The following is a 26112-nucleotide window of genomic DNA, read 5'->3' as shown; positions in this document are numbered from 1 at the left end:
TCTGTGTCCAAAAATTTAAAGATAGGACATACTTTCCTATAATTTAGTGGAGTTTGGTATGGGGTTTGGTTTTGTTTTCGAGGCCCATTGTCTTGGGCTTGAAACAGAAAACACTAAGAGAACATCCATTACGCTTAGGTTCTTAATGACACTGCCTTCTGACTAGACTAATATCGTAGTTCTCTTTTGTGAACTGAAATGTGTTTTGTGCCAGTTACAACAGCTTCTAGTTCTAAAAGCTTTAATTCTTCCTCAAAGCTAGTTCTAGTGGGTTGTACGTACGCTTTTGGGTTTGTAGAATAACTCCTCTGTCAACTTGCATTTTAAGGAAGATCGGTGTTACAAAAATGTTATCAAAATAAGCAGCTGCTTTTGTTTAGTGGTTAGGATATTTTTAGGGTTCCAGTCATTTTCAGAATAACTACATAAAATATATGGCTTTTCAGTCAAACATTTTGCATCAGGGAAGGATGAGAGAGCAGAGAGGAAAGATGCCTCCCCTTGTGCATATTTTTTCTTGCCAGTTTTATTTCCTTTTGGCATAGGATTTTTTTTATTGACATATAATTTACACACTGTAAAATTCATACCTTAAAATGTACACTTCAGCAGTTTCTGAGAAGTTGTGCAACCATCACCACTGTCGAATTCCGGAACATTTTCATCACTCCAAAAAAGAAATCCCATACCTGTTAGCTGTCACTCTCCCAGCCCCTGATAACCACTAAACTACTTTCTGTGTCTATTTGGATTTGCCTCTTTTGGACATGTCACATAAATGGAACCATACTGTCTGTGGTCCCTTGTAACTGGCTCCTTTGACTTAGGCATGATGTTTTCAAGGTTCATCCATGCGGTAGCATGTATCGGTACTTTCGTCCTTTTTGTGGCTGAATAAAAGTTGTGTGGATATACCACATTTTATTTTTCCGTGCATCAGTCGATAGACATTTGGGTTATTTTCACTTTTTGGTGATTACGAATAATGTTGCTGTGAACATTCACGTACAAGTTTTCGTGTAGGCATGTTTTCAGTTCTTTTAGTATATACTTAGGAATTACTGGGCCATGTGGTAACTTTGTTTAACCTTGTCAAGAACTCTTGGCATGCTTTTTATCTTTGCTTTTGTTTCTAACCCTTTAAAAATCTTTCCTGAAATTTGCCTCCTGAAATTAGGAAATCATGTCTATGAAGGTTTAGAAGGAACAAGAGTAACAGTCTTTTACTGTCAATCTCTTAGTGTCAAAAACAACTGCCAGTATGTAACAGTTTCTCTTCTTGTGGTTAAGTTTAAGCCCTACCCTCTGTCTTCAGAGAAAAGGAAGTTCTGTGTAGGAATGAAGGTTAGTCTGTAGCTCTTACTGTTTGAATAAGTTAAAGGCTAGAGAGATGGTTTTTTGTCTTCAGGAAATCAGATAATATTTTGTCAGCCTGGTCTAACTGATGTTGAAATCGTTGAGAATAGTTCTGTGTAGCTCCCTGGAATCCTTTGTATTAAGATGTAAATACCAAAGAAATTAACTCCCACCCTCCTTAAATACTCATTTGTTCATTTACTCAATAAATATGTATTGGTGCCTACTGTGGGTCAGAGATACTTCTAGGTCCTAGAAATACTGTGGTTAGGGAAACAGAGCACTGCTCTCACAGATTTACTCTTTCCTTTGGTGCCTAATCATTAGATTCTTCTGCCTAAAAACAAAGCAAATAGGAAAAATCTAAATTCCTGTGTATTCATTTTTAGATTTCGCTTCCATTGTGTTTTTCATACCTTGTTTATTTCTACGGGGTTGACTTTCCTGCTTGGTGTGAGTAGAGATAGCTGATCAGGATGTCACATAGTGATGTCAGCTGGCCAGTCAGATATGCTTCACTCACAGAGTGACACTAGTTTGATGACATTTTCATTGTCCAGGGCCTACTCTTTAAGCTTTGCAGGTCCATCTTTGTACATTATATCAAAGGGGGATTAGTTTGAGGTACTGGAGGTGCCGGCAGTGAGAAATACCAATATTCTAGTCAGTGTACAGTTATAATTCACTCTATAGGATGAAGTGTTGGCATTCATGTGCCTTTAATTAGTGTGATTAAGCCTCTCTCTCAGGGTGTTGACAAAAGCAAGTCTTTGCTCTTTCAGAGTAAAGGGCCAGATCCTGGTGCATAATTAAGACACTGTTGGGTGAGGACCCTGCCTAGCTCTGGCCGGTGGTGTCCCTTTGATCATAGCTACTACAAGTAGACCACAGCAGGGACATCCTGACCTGAGAGCTTGTGAAGAATGCAGGAATCAGGTCACATCCAGACCTGTTGTATCATCAGGTGTGATGTGTATGTGCATTAAAAATTGAGGCACAACAAGTGTCCCCCCACCCCCACCACGGTCTGGGGGCCAGGCTGACCTGATGGACAGACACAACACCAGGCCCCATCCACTCAGATGAACTGAAATTCCACTACAGGGTCTCAGCCTGGGGGGCTGGGGATCTGTTCCTAACACTAAGGGGCTGGCCCTAAGACACTGCCCCTCCAACCCCTGAAACGAGGAGGTGTTTATTTTGGGGAAAAAGTTTGGAGGGGGAGAGAATTTACTAATAAAAGAATCTTTAAGAAAAAAGAAATTGAGGCACAGTGCCTTGGAGTATACCATTAACACTTCATCAGCTCGCTACCCATCTCTGTAGTTTAACCTAAACCAGGTTAAACTACAGATGTGTTGTTGTAAATTGCTGTGGTTTGTCCTCAAGATTAAAACACAGCAGGGGTTTGTTAAATAATTATGCAATGACAGACAAGTGAGTAATTGACGATCTCAAGCCAGTGCTTGTCTTAGCATGTCTCAACATCTGTAATGTGACCATTTGTCTCTCATGGTACTTTGTTTTCAATTTTTTCATAGTCGATTTCAGGTAATTTTTTGAAGATCTCATTGGGAACTTTGCTATTTCTAATGTACAGTACCAGGTTCTCCATAGATCATTATTCCTACAGGATTTGAAAACATGTAGCATACTAGTTAAAGACTAGAACAGATAGAGAACTCAGTGGGGGGAAAAAGTTATTTCAGAAAACGAGGGCAGGAAGTATTAGTAGCTCAGCGAAGAAAAGAAAGCTATTATTGCTTCTTTTATCTCCCACTTCCCCTTCTGTTACCCGTTTTCAAAACAGTCCAAAAATCTGTTTGAAAATAATTTGTTACTGCAGTAGTACTTAAAATGTCCCTATTACAGTGTCCTAAGAAAAGGTTAAATCTAGAGCTGGGGAAAACCAAGAACAGATGAAATAATTTGAAAATAACCCATGATTCTGCTACTTACAAACAACCACTGTTAACATTTTGGTGTATCCTTCTAGATGTATTATTTTGCCAAATTGAAAGACTACTGTATATGCAGCTTTATATCTGTTTTTATCTTTGGGTTGGCATTATATCATAAGCATTTATTATGAAAAATTTCCCACGTACAGTCTAATTTTTAACGCAGACGTGAATTAAAATTACCTGCGTACTTATGGGGCATTTGTTGGTGGTAGGCTAAAAAGTATTGACTCAGATGTGTCAAAATACTGGAAGCAAAACTAAATATTCAACCACCAAGGGAAAAAAAGCTGCACATATATTTGTGTGCATAAGACCACATATTTACATTGGCTTTTCAGTCATCTTTTCTCAAACAAGTCTTTTTACAAATTATCTTTAAACACGACACTCTGAAAGCTGCTTGTTGAGTCCGAACCTCACTTGAAATATAGTAGGATACAAATGAGAATTTAAGCAAGCGTCCAGAATCAATAGTGTTAAACTCAGGGATATTAATTAAAAAGTGTGTGAGTGTCACAGAGGAGCCCAGTTTCTCTCTGTGTAGAATGGTTTTTTTCCAAATAGAGTGTAATGTAAATTTAATTTTAATAGGGAATTGTTCTTATTACTAGAAATGTGGTAACTAATATGGTGATCTAAAAAGCCAAACTACTGTAGGACAGGCTTTTTTTTTTTTTTTTCTTCTTTTTTTGGTCTTACCTCGTGGCTTGTGGGATCTTAGCTCCCCAGCCAGGGATCAGACCCCGGCCCTGGCAGTGAAAGCACCTAGTCCTAACCACTGGACCTCCAGGGAAGTCCCACGACAAGCTTTTATTATTGAGGGTATCCATGAATCGTTTATATTTGCAGTTATTTTACTTTTTTGCATTTGCCCCTATGTAGTCATGAGACCTTGAGAAACTTAACTTTCCTAACCCCTCACTTTCCTATCTGTACAATGAGGATAAGTATAGGACCTACTTTACTTGGCCAATGTGGGGATTAAAATGAAAAATGTATTTAAAATGTTTAGCACAAGACCTGGTACGTGTGAACTGCTTAATAAATATTAGCCATAGAAATAATACCATCAAATATTATTACAGTTCAAGGGGACCTCCCTGACTTCTCCAACTGGCCACTTATTACTTATTCTTCAAACGTCTCCAACTCTTTCCCAGCAGAATGGTCTTTTTGAGCTCTGGTGGCAGTTTGTGGCTGTCCCACTTACATAAGAAACTTGATACTTTTTACTATAGTTACGTGTGCATGCAACTGTCTCCTTTACTAGAATGACTGTTTTTTGAGGTCAGGATCATGCCTCATGCATCTTTATAACCCCAATTCCTGGCACATACCAGACCTCAGTAAATATTGAATGAGTCCCTTTATGAATGTTGTGGGTGTAGTTTTACAGACATTCTTCTTAGATTGTTTGTGGTCTTGATTATACGCACCCTATTCACTAATGCAGATAATCAAGGATTAGACATTTGTTTCATCATGATTTGTTTATTTGTTGCTACATAATAAACTATGCCAAAGCATGATGGCTTAAAAGGCATTCATTTGCTTAGTATTCTGGGGATTAACCAGGGCTCAGCTGGGCAGTTCTCCTGATTTTGCTGGGAGCTCTCATGTAATTGCAGTCAGATGGCAGCTGAGGCTGGAATGTTCAAGACAGAACATTTACTTACCTGTTTGGAGCCTTAAGTGGTAGCAGAACTCAGTTGGAATGCTGGCATGGCTGGGCCTGTGTGCCGAGCTCTCTGACTTTTCCTCCCACCCCTCCCACTCTCCTCCTTCCACTTGTTCTCTCAAGAAAGATTGCCATGCTTCCTAAACGGTGGCTCAGGACCCCCCAAAGTGCAAAAGCAGAAGTTGCCAGGTCGTCTTGAGGCTGAGGCCTGGAGCTGGCACAACTCAGTTCCACTGTGTAACGATGCACATGTGACTGCCTTGCTAGTCACCAGCCCAGCCTGTATTCTAGGGAAGAGGTCTGTATAAGGATATGAGTATCAACAAGGCATGGTTCGTGGTCTACTCGGGCCATTAATGTAACAGACTACCAAATCATATAGTAAAGATTTTCTTTTTGAAAGTTTTAATAAGCATTTTTTTAAAAAAGCCTAACTGTAAGAGAGAGAAGAAGGAAATGTAGCCGAGCTTATGAAGCAGACAGTTCAGATTTTCTGCCACTTGACTAGCTTTGTGATGTGGGCAAGTTCATCTCACTGACTCCTATATGTCACTCATCTACAGATGGTTTCTTCATAGGGTTGTGGTAGAATTTAAGTGAGACCACGGTGGCTTCCCTGGTGGCTCAGTGGTTAAAAATTCGCTTGCCAATGCTGGGGACACGGGTTTGATCCCTGGTCCGGGCAGATCCCACATGCCTCGCAGCAACTAAGCCCACATGCCACAACTACTGAGCTTGTGCTCTAGAGCCCTCGAGCTACAACTACTGAAGCCCACAGACCTAGAGCCCATGCTCTGCAACAAGAGAAGCCACTGCAATAAGAAGCCCTTGCACTGCAATGAAGAATAGCCCCCACTCTCCACAAATACAGAAAGCCCGAGTGCAGCAATGAAGACACACACAGCCAATAAATAAAAAATAAATTAATTAATTTTTTAAAAAATGAGACCATGGGGGTAAATACCTGGTGTTCAGTAGGTGCAAGCTGCAGTGTTGTTATTGTTTCCTTTATTGCTATAATAATGACTAATGTCTTGATGTCAGTGTAAAGACAAATGGCTAATGCAGTACATTTCATATGAACTGAGAGGAAACGTTTTGGTTAGCTTCTTCAATTTCAGTTGACTATTTTGTATCTTTACTTTGTCCTTTATTTTATTTTTTTTAATATTTTATTATTTATGTATTTCTTTTTGGCTGCGTTGGGTCTTTGTTGCTGTGCATGGGCTTTCTCTAGTTGTGGAGAGTGGGAGCTCCTCTTAATTGCAGTGTGTGGGCTTCTCAGTGTGGTGGCTTCTCTTGTGGAGCATGGGCTCTAGGCATGAGGGCTTCAATAGTTGCGGCATGGGGGCTCAGTAGTTGTGGTTTGCAGGCTCTAAAGTGCAGGCTCCATAGTTGTGGCACTCAGGCTTAGTTGCTCTAGAGGTATGTGCGATCCTCCTGGCCCACGGATCAAACCCATGTCCCCTGTCTTGGCAGGCAGATTCTTAACCACTGTGCCACCAGGGAAGCCCCTGTCTTTTATTTTTGATCCCTATGTTCTTCTTCTTTTTTTAAACAAAGATTTTCTTATTTATTTATTTATTTTTTATTGGCTGTGTTGGGTCTTTGTTGCTGTGCGCAGGCTTTCTCTAGTTGCAGTGAGCAGGGGCTACTCTGCGTTGTGGTGTGTGGGCTTCTCATTGCGGTGGCTTCTCTTGTTGCAGAGCTCGGGGTGCAGGTGTGCGGGTGTCCCCAGCATTGGCAGGCAGATTCTTAACCACTGCGCCACCAGGGAAGCCCAATCCCTATGTTCTTGTTAGCTAATAGTGTTTAAAGCCAGTGTCTAATTTAAAAAGAGTTTTGGTTTCCTGTAAGTAAAACAACTAGGAAAATAAACTCTTAGATTAAACGTGGAGGATAAAAATTCTTTCCTATAAGTCATGAAAATGCATGTTTTAGAGGAGGTATAGGAGAGTCTAGTTACTTAATTTCCTGGAACACACGTTATGTTATGTTATAGATAGAGCAACTGTATATTGCCACTTAAGACCAGAGGAGTCTTAAATCAGATTCTACGTAGGTTTTATGACATTTTAGTAGCTAAACTCTAGAGGAAAATGTACCAGTCACTGTTGTCTTGGAGGGCTGTGAAGTATATATTTACTAGGCGTTTGCATGACTTAATATTGATGTATAAGCTTGATGACTTTTTGGCATTTTGAGACCATCCTCATGTTAGAACTTTAAAAAAGTACAGTTGCTTTGAAATTAGTCATCTGCAGTAGAAACTTTGTAAATAAGTTTTAATGGTCTGTTACAGTAGAGGTTTTAGTAGAAAATTGGTTCTAAATATTGTTAATCAACGTAAACAGTGTATATTGTAGTTTCCTTTTTGAGACCTTGAGTTGTGTATTCTTTGTAGTCTTCTTAAATTTACCTTGTTACAAACCATCACAATTGTTTTGTTCTGAGGGGTTGTCTACCACATGATTCTTTATGCAAGGACAGGAAATATACATTGCAGCAGTAAAGGTCTTCAGCCAATACGTAATTTACCGGTTTCCCCGAATGCTTTCAAATGGGATCTCTAAGCACTAACCAGCTTGGTGCAGTGGACAGACCGTGGTCTTTGGAGTCAGTGGCATTGTTTCTGGCACTGGGAAGCCTTGGGGAAGTTATTTGGCTTCCTTGAGTTTTACTTTCTTCAACATAGACAATGCAGACCTACCTCTCAGAGTTCTTGGTGAGCTAGCAGTGAGCACACTGGACCATGGTACCACATCAAATACGAAGAAATTCACTCAGCAGCAAAGTCTGCATTTTAAAATAAAAGCTGAGCTTTTTAAAAACTTGATTAGTTACATGCTTTGATTAATGGTGGCTGTGAGTTTGAATTACGAACTATTTCAGGGAGAAGAAAATGATGCCAAGGTAGTGTCAAGTTTGAAACAGCAGTGGCCAGGAATCCACAAACAAAAAAGGAGTCAGATTTACAATGAAATTGCGGGAGGTGGATTTGGAAATGGATTCTCCCTTTGCTGGCCTTCTCACTGCTTTGTGTTCACACACTTCCTTTTTTTCTGAGGTTCTGAAACAAAAACAAAACATAGTGGGGCTTTGCAGCAGCTGAAGGAGCTTTTGAATTCTTTCTAAAGAGGAAATTGGCTTTACCTAACCAATGCACTTCCTGTGTGTGCGGTATCCGTTAAAGAGGGAGACAGGACCTCATTGGTATAGCGCTAGACTGCAGAATTTCCTCCCGGTGGTGGGGGTGCAAACTGTATTTAAGTGTTCCAGCATGTTGGCTTCATTTATTCTGGTATCTGTAGGGCTTGTATGAATCACCTGGGGATCTTGTTACCAATGCAGCTTCTGATCCAGTAATTCTGGGCGGAGCCTGAGATTTTGCATGTCTAACAATGTTCCAGGTGAGGTGTATCAAAATCATAAGGCATTCTTTACCTGGTTCTTTTTAAAAAGTCTTAAAAACATACCTGATTAACTTAATTGTATTGAACAGCATTTATTTGCTAGGTGCTGTGTATGTTGGAGCCTGATTCTCAAGGACCCCACAGTTGGGTGATGCATCAAATCAAGGACATTTTGAATATACCCGCCCTCTGATTTTTTTTTTAAAACTTCAACGTGGGTTTAGAAGTTCTCTGGTAACTTTACAGAGATGAGTTAACAATTAAACTTAAATTAGGATTTCTCTTTGTCTTTATGACTTAAGAAATTCTTTCACTTACTGCACAAATACCATTGTAACTTACATTAATGTCAAAGAGGGAAAAATTTTTCTGCCATCTCCCCACCCTGGGCAATCAAACCATATTTCTTTCCCCCATGTTTCTTTGTAGTCCTTAGATGTGGGCATCTTTTGTTTTTACATGGTTGTGAACTTTTCTGGACCACATTTTTGTATTCTTTTAAATTCTAGTGTTAGAGGATAAATAGGAAGTTTTCTAAATTTATTAACTGTTGAAGTATTGTGCTTTACCACATTTTGATATGTTCTTTTCTTGGTGGGTTTTTCTTGGACGTCAAATGCTTTTGCTAAGATCAAGTTAGCAAAGGGTTAGGGTAGCGAATATAATACGTCTTAGGAAGCTAATATGATAGTATCTGCAAAGTAAAGTATGAGTTTGCTTTAATGCAGCTGAGTGGCTTAGAGTTAGAATTTTCCTGTTAAGTGAGAAAAAGTGAATTGTATGTTATCTGTATTCTTAAAAAAATAATCCGGTGTCTGTATAGAAAGCTGACTTGTTTTCAAAATATCTGTGAGATGTAAAGATTTTCCTGTCATACCCCCTAGAACAGCAGTTCTTAATCTGGGCTCTGTGGACCTAGGGTAGTGTTGCTCAATGCAAGGGCTGCAGAGTCACAAGTGTGCTTGTGAAAAAGGAGAACTCTGCCCATACGCTCCCCTCAGCCCCTTCTCCAAGCCGGTTCTGGGATGGAGCCTTGACGTCTAAACTGAACAGGTTGCAATTGTATAATCCGTGATTCTTCTGCAAACCAAGTTTCAGAATTACTGCTCTGGGCAAGCCATGGTTGGGATGTTGAGGGAATTTGTAATCTCTGAAACTGAATAAATTTCTTTTGGGTAAGGATTATTCATTTTTCTGGGAAGAAGGTCTGTAAACCTCTCATTGAGATTCACAGAGAGGACCGTGACTCAAAAAGGATGAAGTCATTGTCCTAGAGGTGTGTTTTTCCTGAACATCTTCTGTCTCCTATGAACCTTTTGGGTTGTAAATAACTTCTTAGTTTTCTTTTACCATAATGAGGGCATTTTGCCCACAAAGTGATTTTTTTTTTCTGTACTGTGGCTTTTTAATCTACCATGTCTTTACAGCTTTTCAGTAAAATGAATTTTAATCCCTTCCTAATTTAATGTTCTTGGTACTTAAACATACTATTTCCAAGAACTACTTTGTGCAGATAATATTTATTTCTAACATTTATTTATTGAGAACAACAGTGTGCCAGGTATTTTACCAAGTGCAATACATAGGCTATTTTCTTCTAATCCTTGCAGCAACTCCATGAGGTGAGCATTTTAATACTCATTTGACAAATAAGGGAATTGAGGCATAGTATGTTTAATTAACTTAACCAACTTGACCTAGTCTGTGAATGATGGGACCAGGCTTTGAGCCCATTCTGTCTCACCTGAAGGCCAGCTCTATGCAGTTCTGCGCGTTTGCACAAATGCATCACATTTGGTTTATCAGTGAGTGGAAGGTGATGGTTGTGGAGTGCCTTGAGGTTATTAAGGGTGATGCCTGTGGATTAGCCTCTTCTAGAGATTTTGATTCTAAGTTTTTATGTTATTTCTTTTCAGATCAAAGAAAGTGCATCCCAGACAAGAGATGTCCTCAAACAGCATTTTAATGATTTAAAAGGAACCCTTGGGAAGCTCCTGGATGAGCGATTGGTGACCCTTTTGCAAGAGGTGGACACCATCGAACAGGAGACCATTAAACCACTAGAAGACTGCCAGAAGCTGATAGAGCACGGAGTTAACACTGCAGAGGACTTAGTCCAAGAAGGTGGGAGTCCAGGGAGCCCGTTAAGTGTGGCGCATTCAGATTGACACTGTGCTGGTTTCCCAGGGTGCCAGCAGGCTTCCTGCCATCTATGGAATACTTAGGCTATTTGTGAATCTTGGGACAGTTAGTGATATAGGATGACAGGTGTACAGTGAGGTATCGTAGGGCACGTACAACTAATGTACTAATTATGATCATTTACAAAGTAGGGAGTAAATGATTTTTCTTATGGTTCTATGATAATAGTATCTCATTCACTGTTAACACAGCAATTTTACGGTCATTTTTGAGTCTGTTCACATATTTTTCAGAGTGTTGATGGTTTATAGAGTTTAATTCCATTGTTCTTTTTAGAAGGTTGAGGAGGAGGATTGGTGCTTACGCCTGAAATTGCAGTGGTTGTATTCCTGTCTTTAATCAGTTATTTTGGTTAAAGGATGCCCAGTTCTTGCCTTGCTACCTTCCTGCGTACATGTCTGCCTGCCTGCCTGCCTTCCCGCCTGTAGGTCTTTGTCAGGTACATTAAATAAAAAGGTAATAGTTCTGCCCTTTGGGGTTCACCTCCCAGTGAACACATGGTGAGAGAGATCTAGGGCCTCATGGGAGCATGAAAAGGGAAATGCCTCCTCTTCCTACCCCTGGAAGAGTGTAGGGTAGTTTTCTGTAGGAGGAGTTCCACCCAGGCTTGAAGAAATTCATCAAGCAGGCAGAGGAAGAAAAGGAGGTCATAGCATGATCGGAAGCAGAAGGAACGTCAAGAGTAAAGTGAATAGCATATCTGGGAGGTATTGAATGAAGTATTATAGGCAGCAGAGTTACACAGTCAGATTTGCATTTTTAAAAAATTTATTTATTTTTATTTATTGGCTGCATTGGGTCTTTCTGTAGCTGTGGAGAGCAGGGGCTACTCTTTGTTGCGGTGCACAGGCTTCTTATTGCAGTGGCTTCTCTTGTTGTGGAGCATGGGCTCTAGGCGTGGGGGCATCAGTAGTTGCGGCACGTGGGCTCATTCACTGTGGCTCGCAGGCTCTAGAGCGCAGGCTCAGTAGTTGTGGAGCACGGGCTTAGTTGCTCCATGGCATGTGGCATCTTCTCAGACCAAGGATCGAATCCTTGTCCCCTGCATTGGCAGGCAGATTCTTAACCACTGTGCCACCAGGGAAGCCCTGCATTTTTAAAAATGACACTGCCCACATTTTGGAGACTGTATTAGAGGTTGTAAGGAAGTAAAAGAGACCAATGAGAAAGTTATGGCAGCAGTCCACATAGGAAATGACGAAGGCAGTGACAGGTGAAGATGAAGCAGAGCTGGTTTTAAGATTTTTTTGGAGATAGAATTATTGGTGATTTTACTGAGCCATAAGTGTTGATTATTGATGATTGGTTGTAGGATGGAGGAGAAAGAGAAGGATTTAGGATGACCCAACCCAGTGTGATTTTAGATGACTGGTAAATTGTACCATTGACTGACACAGGACGTGAAGGAGGGTGGGTAGTTAGACAATTGGTTTGGGTTATGTTGAGTTTGAGGTGCTGAAGATGCCAGGAGTTGGCAATGTGGGTGTGATGCTTAGGGGAGAGATCTTACCTGGAGATGTCAGTATGGCAGTGAATGGTGTGTATGTCACCTCTGAACCCATGGGAATGAGTAAAAGCATCAAAAGATAGTGTACAATATGAGAAGAGAAGGCTGCAGAAGGTGAGGCTCTGAGGGACGCCAATATTTAAAGGGCAGTTGAGGAAAAAGGATCCAGGGAAGGAGACTGAACACTGTTGATTCTTCATTGACTGCTGTGAGTGGCATAGGATAAACACTGTGCATGGCTCCCAGGTCTGTCACTCCAACTGGAAGTTAGTGCCCTTTTGGTCCCACTTAGAATATAGTATTAGTGTTATCTTTACATGCTAATTATACATTTTTGTCTTATCTTGACGGAGAAGTGTTTATTTGCCACTGACTGTAACAGTGCCTTTGAGAAAATTCTTTTTTAGCAGGACTGCAGAATGTCTTTCCCTGGGGGCTTAGCATTTGGAAGCAAACTCAGCAGCAGTTCAGCACAGGTCAAGAGTGTATACCCATCACCATGAGGCCTGACCAATGTTTTTATTTTAGAAAATAAATCCTTTGAGAGACATACATGTTTGTTACAGCACCTGATTTTTTTCTTTTTATACTTCAGAAATATTTTAAATTTCAAACTTTTTTCTCCCCTCCCTTCCCTAGGGATTTAAAACTTATTTATGAAATTTTTAGGATTTCGAGGCAGTGTTCAATGTGTCTCTTTTCCTTTCGGTGAGGGGGCGGGTCGTGTCATGTGGTCTCAAAACACTTGAGTGACTCCAGGGCACATTGAGATGGAAAACAGTTCTGGCAGTGTTCTTTAGGGCTGTGGAAGGACAGAGATGTTGATCATTTTTTTGTGCCTTTATATAGTATCTCCTTTATATGACCCTACACCCTATTGCTTGTGTCAGGATAATATTTGCACTGACTCTTGTTGAAGTTGATGAAGATTCTGTGGGGGAGATGGGAAGAGGTCCCTGGGACTTCTGCCTTGCATAAAATTGGTCGACAAACCAGGTTTCCATTTGTAGAGCAGAATCTTTCATCTCTAGCAGAACGTTGTCACTGTGTACCCCTTTTCTGTGGTGTTTAACCTCAAAGTCATTTCTAAAATAGTTTCTACATTTACTTTTGGGGAATTTGTGACATCACTTAAGAATTGTTTGCAAGAGAACCAGAGACCCACCTAGACACGGGTTGTGTTGGTTAGTTTATAATGTGACCATTTTTCCCTGTACTAGTTCTCTTATTCCTGATTATAGGTGAGATCGCCATTCTGGGTGGTGTAGGAGAACAGAATGAAAAACTGTGGAGCTTTACCAAAAAGGCCTCACACATCCAGTTGGACAGGTAAAAGAGTAGTGTCTCTTGGGCTTAAACTGCTTCTCTTTCTTTTTTTTCTCTTTTTTACCCCCTGTTAAAAATTCTGATTCAGGGAAATAGAGAATGTATTTTTCAAGTTTTCACTGCCCACTGCCAGTATCACTAGTATGAAATAGTTGTGAATTTAATCTTTGGTATAGACCAACTGTAGATTTTCTTCAATCCTAATGTGTAAGACAATTGTTAAATTTTAAAAATTCTGAACATATCATTAAAACTGAGTCATAGCTCAAACAACAAGGTCCTACTATATAGCATAGGGAGCTATATTCAATATCCTATGATAAACCATAATGGAAAAGGATACGAAAAAGAATGTATGTATATGTATAACTGAATCACTTTGCTGTGTAGCAGAAATTAATACAACATTGTAAATCAACTGTACTTCAATTAAAACGAACAAAACTGAGTCATAGCTCAGGAAACCAGATCTTCTGGTGTAAATTTAACAAATGTGATCCTACCCATTTTCTCTTGTTCTTTTTATTTATTTGGGAAGAGAATTTTTTTTGTTTTTGTTTTTTATGGTCACGCAGTGTAGCATGTGGGATCTTAGTTCCCCGGTCAGGGATCAAACCTGTGCCCCCGCCCCTGCAGTGCAAGCACAGAGTCTTAACCACTGACCACCAGGGAGGTCCCAGGAAGAGAATTTTTATGTAACATCTTGCAAAGCCCCCACTGCCATTTGCATCATTTACTGGGGGCTTCTGCATCATTACAGTATGTGACTGATCTAAAATATTTCTTGTTGGGGAATTCTCTGGCGGTCCAGTGGTTAGGACTCCGTGCTCTCCCTGCTGAGGGCCGGGGTTCGATCCCTGGTTGGGGAACTAAAATCCCACAAGCTGCGCAGTGCGTGGTGGGGCTGGGGAACGTCCTTGTTATTTTTTAAAAATTAAGGTGTAGTTGGTTTACAGTGTTGTATACATTTCGGGTGTACAACACAGTGATTCGCAGTTTTTAAAGGCTATACTGCCTTGTATTTTTAACTCTCAGCTAAAAGCCTCATAAACACGTGAACTTTGTGTCCACAGCTTACCAGAAGTGCCTTTACTGGTTGATGTGCCTTGCTTATCTGCTCAGTTGGATGACTCAATTCTTAACATAGTGAAAGACCATATTTTCAAGCATGGAACGGTAGCATCTCGCCCACCAGTACAGATAGAAGAATTGATAGAGAAACCAGGAGGCATCATCGTACGATGGTGTAAGGTACGTAATTCAAGATTGTAGAAGTGGCTTCAGCAAAATTTGGATTTGAGATTTGGAGGCATTTACACCTTTTTTTTTTTTTTTAGTGTCAAAATTATTTTTATTTTATTTATTTTCATCTTTATTGGCTTATAATTGCTTTACAGCGCTGTGTTAGCTTCTGCTAACACAGAGTGAATCAGCCACATGTAGACATAGATGCCCATAGCCCCTCCCTCCCACCCTCCCTATCCCACCCCCTAGGTCATCACAAAGCATCGAACTGATCTCACAACTTTTTAAATTATCTTTGAATACTTTCTTCTCTTCAAAAACAAAAATCCCTTTTGCTTTACAACTTAGGTCACAGGGACGTTGAACTGAGGTAGCTCTTCCAGTTTGAGATAAACAGTTTTGAAGGTACTTTACAAAATCTCCGTATCAAAACGTTATTACCCGTCACATGTATCCCAAAGTTAACTCTTGGTGAGTTGAGGATTGCGCCCATTTCTATTTATTAGGAAATTCAGGAGGTGATAGTGAATATTGGGTGTTGGATATTTTTCTGTTCAACACTGAACTAATAGCTCTGACATAAAGTTCTAAAGTATGGTTTTCTCACATTCTCAGCATTGCCAAGAATTTTGTGTATTAAATCGTATTATGTAACCATATTTTAGATAAAACTGTGTCCAGATGAGTCATAATGTTTTGGCTATTGACAGATACATCATTCAGAGGTGGGTAGTCTGCTTCTGGAAATTATTTCCTTAAATGGGATTTTTTTTTAAATTTTTTAATTTCGTTGCTTGTTTTTTTAATTAATTTTTTAAATTTGTTGCTTTTTAAATGGGATTTTAAAAAACGAAGCCTTGGTACAGAAGAAAGAAATAGAGATGCTTTTGTTGGTTCAAAATAAAAACTCTTATTCCATTTCTATTCTTTTGCCTGTCAGTGGACCTACAGTTTCCAGTTTTTTTGCTCTGTTTCCTTGTATTACACATTTAAGATTTTCCAAAGTATATACCTAGCCATAAAACTATGAGACCTTAGAGTGTTGGATCTATAATCTACTAGGAAATACCAAACTCTTTGCAAAGTGATTGTCCCGGAAGATCCTTCTACCAGTAGTGTATGCATTCCTCTTACTCTGCATCCTGATCAACACTTGATGTTGTTAGACTTTATGTCTTTGCTGATATAGTATCTCATGGTTTTTGATTGCATTTTTCATACTACACATTATGTTGAATATTTTTATATGTTTTTGACTGCTTACATTTCTTATTCTGTAGAACACTAATTCATGTCTTTTGCCCATTTCCCTTTTGGGGTGGTTTGTCATCTATTAATTTTAAGGAGTCCTTTCTATATTTCAGATATTAACTCTCGGTTATATGAATGATGTAGTTGTGGGATACTTGTCTTTGAGTTTTGAATGTCTTATGTATGGCATTAATCGTTCAGAAAACATGCCATTACATCAAAGAAAGCAGACTTTTTTCATATCAGACTGGCGTTATAAAGCACATGGTTCAATAAGGAAAAGAAGGGAAATAATGATGGCATGTTTCCTGTGACCTTCTGAGAATAGTCCATATGCAGCATGTGGGCCTGTATGCTTCTCCCCAAATGCCCCCCATTCAAAGTTCCTAAGTAGTGTTGCCGAGAGACGTTATCCTCTGCCTTTCACCTAACACAAAGCCTTTCTCCTCAGGTGGACGATGACTTTACTGCCCAAGATTACAGGCTCCAGTTCCGTAAATGTACTTCCAGTCATTTTGAGGACGTGTATGTAGGCTCTGAAACTGAATTCATAGTACTGCACATAGACCCCAATGTTGACTATCAGTTCAGAGTCTGTGCCCGAGGAGATGGCCGGCAGGAGTGGAGTCCTTGGAGCGTCCCCCAGATAGGTCATTCCACGCTGGTGCCTCATGGTATGCTGTCGCTTTCTTACTCCTGAAACTGACAATCCTTTTTCCTGAGGATAAACCCCGAACTGATGGAGAATAACATGGAACATGTCTTTTACTTCCTGCTCAAATTACGTCGTGTGAATTTTGAGAAATTTTCATTAGTTCTTATCTCAAGAGTTCCCACATAGTGCCAGACTGGATTATAAGCATCCCTAAAACCAAAACGTTTAAATATTGCATTAGAAGACTGTAATATTTGATCCAAACCTTCAATGTATTTCTTGGTAGAGGCTTTTCCTTAAAAGTCTTACGATCCAAAATTGACCTCTCCTATAACTTTTCAAGAAGATTTGGACTCATTGCTTACTCAGGTTGGAATAAGCTCAAACGTGATTTTATTAGGTAAGAGATAACACTTATTTGATCTTCCTTGCCAAAAAATGTGCAGGAAGGGACTAAAATCTCTTTTTGTGATTTGTAGGATTGACTACGACACCCTGTCACTGAATTTTTCCTTTTATTGAACTTGCCCATGACCCCTAAGAGTAGCATCTTCCACTTCCAAGTTTTATTTAACATGTCTGCGATAAAGATATTCCCCAAAAGAGTCTAACAGTTTTCCATATCTTTGCTTTTTAAAAAGAGTGGACAGCTGGCTTTGAGGGGTACAGCCTGAGCAGTCGAAGAAACATAGCGCTTCGGAATGATGCCGAGTCGTCCGGGGTTCTCTACTCCAGTGCGCCCACTTACTTCTGTGGACAGACGTTAACATTCAGGCAAGTGGATATGAAAAGATCTGTCTGCCATGCCTTAGGCAGTAGACTGGAGTGCACAGAGCACCCATGAGCTTCGGATCAGGACAGTCCTGAGTTTATTCCATCATTTCTGGGCAGTGTTACTTCATAGCAATTTCCTTCTCTTTGCCTCACTTTTCTCATATGTATCCATAGGGTTGTTATGAGCATGAACTGTGATAATGTGTATAAAATGCCCTGCTTCTGCCTAATACATAGTGTGTATTCGCTGTGTTTAGGTCTTCTTTCTTCTTGGTAGGTAGAGGTATATAGAATCTCTCTCAAAGTCAATCTTAAACATACCCCCTGCCCCCATTTTTTTTCTTTGTGAATCAATAAGAGCAGGTGTCTGTGAGAGACAATTTATCAGGGTAAACATATTATATATACAGTCTCTGTAAAATAAAATTGAAAGCAAGCCTCTCCTGCCACCAATTAATTTTATATTTCTTCATCCATTTCTTCCTGTATTAGAAGAATTTCCTTTTTCTTATTTTCATGTTGTCTGAGATGTATTCTCTGTGGTCCTATTTCTAAATAACTTTTTCTAAAAACCAAAGCCCAGTTTTGATTTAGAAAAGTAAAGCTTGGACTTCCCTGGTGGTGCAGTGGGTAAGAACCTGCCTGCCAGTTCAGGGTACACGGGTTTGATCCCTGGTCCGAGAAGGTTCCACGTACCGCAGAGCAACTAAGCCTGTGTGCCACAACTACTGAGCCTGTGCTCTAGAGCCCTCGAGCCACAGTTACTGAGCCTGAGTGCCACAGCTGTTGAAGCCTACGGGCCTAGAGCCCGTGCTTCACAACAAGAGAAGCCACCGCAATGAGAAGCCTGTGCACCGCAACGAAGAGTAGCCCCCACTCGCCGCAACTAGAGAAAGCCTGTGTAGCAATGAAGACCCAATACAGCCTAAAAAATAAATAAATAAATTTATTTAAAAAAAAAAGAAAAGTAAAGCTTGTCTGATGTTCACTATACACACCTCAGTGTAGCAAAGTCTCCTCTAAGTTTTAAGTCATGAGATCATGGGATTTTATTCTGAATGCTTGTTCCAGGTTCCCCTTGTTCTCAGTCCCTCGTTGTGTAAGGCATGGAGAGTATCTGAAAGTTTTATCTAAGCTAATGTTGCCGTGTTCTCCACCCTCTAAGTCATCTGAACTGTCAGTCTGATCAGAATACACTAGTTTATGCTTTGTCTTATTTTTGACACCTCCTCTCACCCCTTATGTTATGGAGAAAGAATGGCTTAATAACCAGAAAATACCAACAAAGAGAGAGAAATAAGGAGCCTGGTACCTAACGTCTATTTAATTATTCCCCAGGAAATCAGGACTTTTCTGTGCTAACAAACCTCTTCTCTTACGTCCCTTGTTTATAGAAATACTCCCATTAGTTAGTCTCCTGAGAATAAGCTACTTCTGTATAATGACAAGGCTTCCTGAGTTAATAGATTCAGGCCAGACATCTCAGATCATAATAAGAATAATAATCATAGTAATATTAATTGCAGTTAATATTTAAATTGCATTTACTATGTGTCAGGTACTGTTCTAAGCACTTTACTTACATTCACGCCTTTGATTTTTACAATAACCCAATGAAATAGGTGTAGGTACCCTTTATAGGGATGGAGATACTGAGGCACAGAGAAGTGAAGTAGCTTACCTAGTGTCACATAACTAGTAAATGGCAAAGCTAAGATTCAAACCCAGTCTGGCTCCAGTGATTTTAACCACTGGTCTATATCGTTTCTTGTTTGTCTTTCTCATGGGAGAGTAAAGGTGATTTGAGTTAGTGTGGGAATGTATAGTTTCTCTGCTACTGTATCTTTAGCTCTCTTCCTTTTCCCTCTTCTGTGATTTTTATCCCCTGGTGATGGTGATCTGATGCTCTTTTCACTTTTAACTTCTTCTGTGAACACAGGGGAAGGGACGACAGATGACCTACTTAAGTTTGTTTCTTAAGTCATTCAATAAATGTTTATAGATTACGACATTGGAAATTACACATTGATTTAAACCCATGTACTGTCTGTGGACTGTGGCCTGACACTTAGTCGGCCTCAATAACCACTAATTCCTCCCTCCTCCTCCAAAGGTACCTGACTGGGCCATCCTTGGTAGGGTGATTAACTGAAACTTAGTTAAGCTCAGTGTTATCTTAGCCAGACCTTAGCATTTTTCTCATTTTTCCTTGGAATGTGGATTGAAAATTTTTTCTTTCCTTGTTTAAAGGAATTTCAGGCATCAGCAGTTCAGACAGAAGATGTGAATGGTGTGTTTGTGTGGTGGCACCTTCACACGTAGGGGTGGGGGCAGAGAGGCTACTCGAATAAAGATAAACTATATTCAGCTGTTTGGGGGCCTCATCGTCAGAAGGGAAGGTTACACCCCTGCAGGCCCTGCCCTGTTGCTCAGCCCGATCTATCCCTGCTGAGGTTTCTGGAATGCTTAGAGCTGCTGACGTCAAAGAAACCTGTTACTGGCTGGCTCCGAACAGTGTCTCGCGCTCAGTCTCATGTGGAGCCTGGGTCAACTAGCAACCTCCTCCTTCCAGGCCTCTCCCCGATTTCCTGTCTTACACGTTCCTGCTTTCCCTTTCTTTGCTTCCAAGATTTCCCAATCTTACTATTTTTTAAACGGTATTTTTACTTTCTCTCCTCCAACCACCTCCTTTCTTTAAAACAGCTTCCCTTAGTCTGATAGCATATTTGCCAATCTGTAAAGTGTGGAGATATCTGAGAATATTTCTATTACTCATATTTGAGCTCTGAGGGTGTCCTCTGTGCATTGATAGTTTAATATTAAGTAAAGAATCTGGGATATTGTGAAATCTCATTTGTAAAAGCATCTCAGACAAGAAGAAAGTTTTCTTTGAAGGTGAGACTGTTCAGGAAATTATTTTCTAATCCTTGGTTACCTGTGAATAAAGGAACTTTGTAATCCTTATTTCTCTTGTGCGCCTTGCCGTAGTCAGCTCAGGCACTGTTATTTGCAAATAGCCTTGCTTTGCCTGATGACAAGGAAGCCCAGAGGGAGAGTAGTCTTCCTCTGTTGCTGTGTATATATTGAGATGTGCTTTATTTTTTTGATTTCTATTTTTTTGCATTTATTACCTATAATAACAGGCTTTCTGAGCTCTGATAGTATTTGGAGAGGAGGTGGTGGTGTTAATCTTGTATGTTCTCCTCCACACTGGGCTTTCTCAGTTTGGAGGGAAGCGTGGCTAGAGTTAAAGTTGACCTTGGAATGTGAATATTTTTGCAACACTTGACTATGTTGCCATGTGAATAATAGTGATTGATTTTTGCTCTCTATTAAATTTGTATTTATTAAAAAAATAAACAGCTTCCTTTCTAACAGCCTGCCTTAATCCTGATAGCCTAGGAGGTTACTGTCTTCTTTTACACATGAAGAAACAAGAGCACAGAGAAATTAAGTGACTTGTCAGTATTCAAATCCTGGCCATCTAGCCCCAGGGTTTGTGCTCTTAACCACTGTTCAACCCTGCCTTTCACAGGTAAATCAAGGGGCAATAGGCTAGCTAATTTTTATTATTTTTTCCTTTCAAGAACATCAAAAAGTATTATTCCAGTAATCTATTGCTATGTAACAAACCACCACAAAACTTTAGAGGCTTAAAACAACAGTCACCATTTACTTAGCTTCGGAAACTGCAGTTCTCAGAGTTTGGCAAGGACAGCTCACTCTGCTTACGTAGAGTTATCTGGGGTAGTTTGACTAGGGATGGTGGATCGCTCCCAAGATGACTCACGCGGCTGGTGAATTGATTCTGGTTCTTGGCTTATAAATTATAAAGCCTATAAATTATAAAGTATAGGAAAGATCCTGACTGCTGTAGAATATAGAGGAAGGAACATTTACTTCTAGAGGAGGGGTTGGTGAAGGCTTTATCTCAGGTAGAGCTGGAAAAGACAGTTCAGGTAGGGAAACAAAGCAAGTACCAAAGATATGGAGGAGAAAAAAATGTAAAGAACAGGAAGTAATGAGTGCACGTGGGGTTAATAGAGATGGGAGTGTAGTCAGAACCCCAGAAAAGTGTGACATTCTTGTGGACAGGCTGTGTATATTTCTTCTCTAATTCTTCAAAGACATGTCCCTTTGGAGCTCACTTGCACCCATTTATAAGGAGGACATTTGATAACACAGGCAGAGATCTTTTTCTCTTTCCCTTTTTGCAACAAAATTCTTCAAGTAAAGCCAAGTCAGGTTCACATTTCATAGTCTTGGGGTCATGCTCTACATTTGACTCTTTGTGAATACACGAGTTGAGCTAAACTACAAAATAATAACAACCAGCTCACATTTGTCGAGCCCTACTGTGTGTTAGTCCTTAAGTATTAAATGAGTTAATGTCTACAGATCCTCATTACATGCCCAGGAGGTAGACACACTTTATAGATGAGGAAACTGAGATGTAAAAAGATTAAACCACCTGCCTGAGGTTGTACAGATTCTTAATAGTGATGCTGAGATTCAAATCCTGGCAGGCTAGCCCTGAAGGACTCTGCTTGAACTTAGAGTGAAATAGGAGGCCATTGGAGGGCATTGAGCAAATGAATGATGTGATCTGACATAGTATGTTTTGCAAGTCATTTTGGCTGCTGGGTGGAGAATAGTCTGTACAGCGGTACAGGCTGGGAGGAGACCAGTTAGGAGGCTGGAGAGGAGGAGCAAAAATATTGCCAGAAATGAAGAGAAAGCTGTATTCAGCATTCCAGTATTAATCTTGGTGACAGCTAATGGCAGTTTGGACCAGGATGGAGCAGTGGAGGAAGTGATAAGTGGTCAGAATCTGAATTTATTTTGAAGGAAGAACTGACAGGATTTATTGATAGGCTGGTTGTGGGATGTGAGAAAGGAGTCAGGTGTAACCTCAGGGTTTTTGGACTTAGTAACATAAGGTAGAATTGTCATTTACTGAGGTAGGTAAGGCCGTATGAGGAGCCTATTTCTGGGTGTATATCAATTTGTTCTATCACAAATTAATTTGAGTTCCTTATTAAACGTATAAGTGAAAATGTGGAATAGACAGATATACAAATCTGGAGTTCAGTGGAGAAGACCAGACTGGAGATATTGATTTGAGAGTTTTTAGCCTGTAGATGGGTATTTAGAGCCATGAGACTGCATGCGATTAGCCAGGGAATGATTGTAGGAAGAGGGCATTGGAGAACTCTAGCATTTAGCTTTTGGGGAGGAAAGAACCAGCAAAGAATTCTGAGGAGGAATAGCAAGTGAGGTAGACAGGAAAAGTGGGGGGATGTGGTGTCCTTGAAGCCAAGCAAAGGAAGTGTTTCCAGGAGGAAGCAGTGATCAATTATGTCAAGTGCTGCTGACCCAACAGATAAGAAAAGGACCAAAAATTGACCTTTAGGTTTGCAGCTTGGACATGGATTGGTGACCCTGACATGAACAGTTTCGGGGGAGTTGTGGGGGAGGGAAGCTTGATTAGAGTGGGTTCAAAAGAGAGATGAGATCTTTTGGGACCAGTATATGCATAGTGGCACCATAGTTGTGAATTTTTCCACTACTGGAAACTTTTTAGAAAAATAAAGAGGTGAGGGGGTAGGGGCCCATAAGTGCTTTTTCAATAGAACTAAGAAATACAGAAAACTCAAATCCCAAATTAGCTGTAAAGGCTTCCTAAGACAAAACTAGGCTGGAAATCGTGACAGTTGCTGGCCAGTCTCAAAAATCGCCAAATATTCAATCCCAGAAGGAGAAGACTCTAAGACTACAAACAGGGCCAGGACTAAACAGTGCTTGAATGATCTTGAGGAAGCAGAGAGAACAGGTGTGGAAAATGTCCAGGGAAGTCAGAGTGCTTCATCTTAGGAAGCAAGGGCTGTGTCCCTTGGTGACAGTGGACAGTGATCTATAAGCACCTTTTCAAAAAAAAAAATTTATCGGGTCTTCGTTGCTGCACACAGGCTTTCTCTAGTTGCGGCGAGTGGGGGCTACTCTTCATTGTGGTGCACGGGCTCCTCATCGCTGTGGCTTCTCTTGTTGCAGAGCACGGGCTCTAGGCACGTGGGCTTCAGTAGTTGCAGCACACGGGCTCAGTAGTTGTGGCTCATGGGCTTAGTTGCTCCACGGCATGTGGGATCTTCCTGGAGCAGGGATTGAACCCATGTCCCCTGCATTGGCAGGCAGATTCTCAACCAGCACCACCTAGGAAGTCCTATAAGCAGCTTTGAAGAGAACTCAGGTCTGGCAATAGAAGCTCTTTGGAACCAGATTAGGTTTTGAGTGTCAGAGGAGACATGGCTTCACAGAAGAGCCATATTATAAGGTAGCACCTTCCTATAGCAATTGGGGACAGGCTGTAGAGCTGTAAATCCAAAAGTCGCCCTTCATTTAGTTTCTGTTTTTCGTTTTTTGGGTTTTGTTTTCTTCCAGCCACACCGAGTGGTCTGTGGGATCTTGGTTCCCCAACCAGGGATCGAACCTGGGCCCGTAGCAGTGAAAAAGCCAAGTCCTAACCAATGGACCACCAGGGAAATTTCCATCTTCTTTTAGTTTTTTTAGAAAATGCCTTCCGTCGTAATTTTGTAATTTTTTTCTTGTCTTATTACACTGGCTAGGAAGTATAATTCTGAATAGCATTGTTGAAAGTAGACATCCTTTTCTTATTCCAGATCTTAGCAGGAATATATTCAGTCTTTCACATTAAGTATGATGCTAGCTGTAGGTTTTTTGTACATACCCTCTATTAGGTTAAGGAAGTTCCCTTCTATTCTTAGTTTGCTGAGAGTTTTATCTATAAGTGGATGTTTAATTTTGTCAAATTATTTTTATATATCTATTAAGATAATCATATGGTTTTTCTTCTGTCAGTATGATTACAATGATAGATTTTTTAACATTGGATCAGCTTTGCATTCCCATGAGAAACCCCACTTGACTGTGTATTACTCTTTATATATATTGCTAAATGTAGCTTTTATATAGACAGAAGATTTTTACGTCTCTTCACAAGGGAGATATCTGTCTTTTTTCTTATGATGTCTTTGGTATCAGGGTAATTGCTAGCCTCATAAAGTGAGGTGGGAAGTGTTTCTTCCTCTTTTATTTCTCAGAACCAAATCTGCCATGCTAGAATTTTCTTTGTTGGAAGATTTTCAATTTCTATAATAGATATGACTTTCAGTTTCATTTTAAGAGAGTATAAAAGCTATTTCAGGATTTGTGTAGTAGGGAATATATTTCTATATCAAAAATCTTTGTTTACCATGACTTGATAAGACATCCCTTCCTTCTCTTTCTTTCTCCTGACAAGTTAGTCCGTGCCGTGACCCTTTTTGTTGACATATGGCTTATTCTTTATTCCTTGGGCTAGTTTCCTGTTAGTGACACACAGGCCACTGGCTATGTTCCTGGAAGCACTTGCAATCTTCCCAGCAGTGTGTAAGGGTCCTGACTGATGTCACTGCATCTTTGTCAATATTACGTATTACTGGTTTTACCTGATCTGTACTGTAGGCCATAATAATATTCTCATTTTCTTTCTTATATTTATCATAAAGTTGGATTTTTTTATAATATATTATGATATATTAGTGAAATAACTGAATTTTTGGATCTTTGCTCCAGGTGTTCAGTGTGGGAAGAAGGAATTTTGAGATTACATGGTAATGAGGATTTGCCACTGAAATCCAACCAGTTAGCCAAAGTACAAACTGATAGCAAATTAATAGGAATAGATTATCTTTCCTTTTGCCATTGAAATTGCTCCTTTTTGTTCTGAATCATGTTCTTTTTCAGAATACTTTACCTTTGAGAAAAATTATGCCCTAGAACTTTCTATATGACTCTATGCAATGGATGCGTTCCTACTAACTTGTGCATAAATTGATTTTTTTAAATTAATTGTATCTCCAAGGTCATTGTACCCTACCATAAATTATTTTGTATACCATTTTTCTTTTTTATATAGTTTTTGTATTTGGATGATTTATAGCAGAGTTTCTTACAGGACTTGTTTATGTGAGAGAACCACTAGAGTAGTTTTTTTAGGATATAATGTCCTGACTGCTTGTCTTGCAATTTAAAATTTCAAAGATTTTAGGGACTTTCCTGGTGGTCCAGTGTTTAGGACTTGACGCTTTCGCTGCCAGAGCCCCGGATTCAATCCCTAGTCAGGGAACTAAGATCCCACAAGCCATGTGGCATGGCCAAAGGGAAAAAATATATTCAAAGATTTTAAACTTCCATTCTTTTTCTTAGCTATGAAAATAATTCTGTGTTTCAGGTAAATTGGCTCTTTACTTTCGTGGTTCATTTTATATTTAGAGAAACTTTTGTAAGCTTTTAATGCCAGGTTTGTCTTTTTTATCAAATGTTGTTTTCATGCAGGATGCTTTTAGGAACAATTTTGTGATTTATTCAAATAAGGAGTTTTTTTCATTCTTCCCAGGATTTCTTTTTTTTCTTCACCACTTTGAGTTTTAACTTTTAGTTAATTTCAAGAAATTTTATTTAATTATTCGTTTAAAAAGTTTAATCACAGAGAAAAATGTACACTTGCAATGAGTAGGCCAAGCTCAAGGTTGAGAGCACAGCCCTCCAAAAGATCGCCTTCACTCCAGACAGCAGCTGCAAGTTCAGGGGTCTCCAGGGCCCACCCTCAGGTTTTATAATTTGCTAGGATGACTCACAGAACTTAAGAAAGCACTTCATTTTTTTTCTCTTAATAATTTTAT

The 26112-nt window shown here is 39.8% G+C and overlaps 1 protein-coding gene across 1 annotated transcript in view; it reads left to right on the top strand.

The window, feature by feature from the left end:
* Positions 1 to 26112, top strand: part of CRLF3 (cytokine receptor like factor 3) — a 35812-nt gene that overhangs the window by 1806 nt on the left and 7894 nt on the right. The window contains exons 2-6 of the mRNA XM_057713768.1: positions 10328 to 10535; positions 13362 to 13449; positions 14520 to 14697; positions 16394 to 16616; positions 17239 to 17371. Of these exons, the coding sequence (XP_057569751.1) occupies positions 10328 to 10535; positions 13362 to 13449; positions 14520 to 14697; positions 16394 to 16616; positions 17239 to 17371 (830 nt within the window). The remainder of the gene's footprint in view (positions 1 to 10327; positions 10536 to 13361; positions 13450 to 14519; positions 14698 to 16393; positions 16617 to 17238; positions 17372 to 26112) is intronic.

The sequence above is a fragment of the Hippopotamus amphibius genome, chromosome 17 (genome assembly GCF_030028045.1).
Source record: "Hippopotamus amphibius kiboko isolate mHipAmp2 chromosome 17, mHipAmp2.hap2, whole genome shotgun sequence".
NCBI lineage: Eukaryota > Metazoa > Chordata > Mammalia > Artiodactyla > Hippopotamidae > Hippopotamus > Hippopotamus amphibius.
The sequence above is the reverse complement of the archived record's forward strand: the minus strand, read 5'-3'. Positions and strand labels throughout refer to the sequence as shown.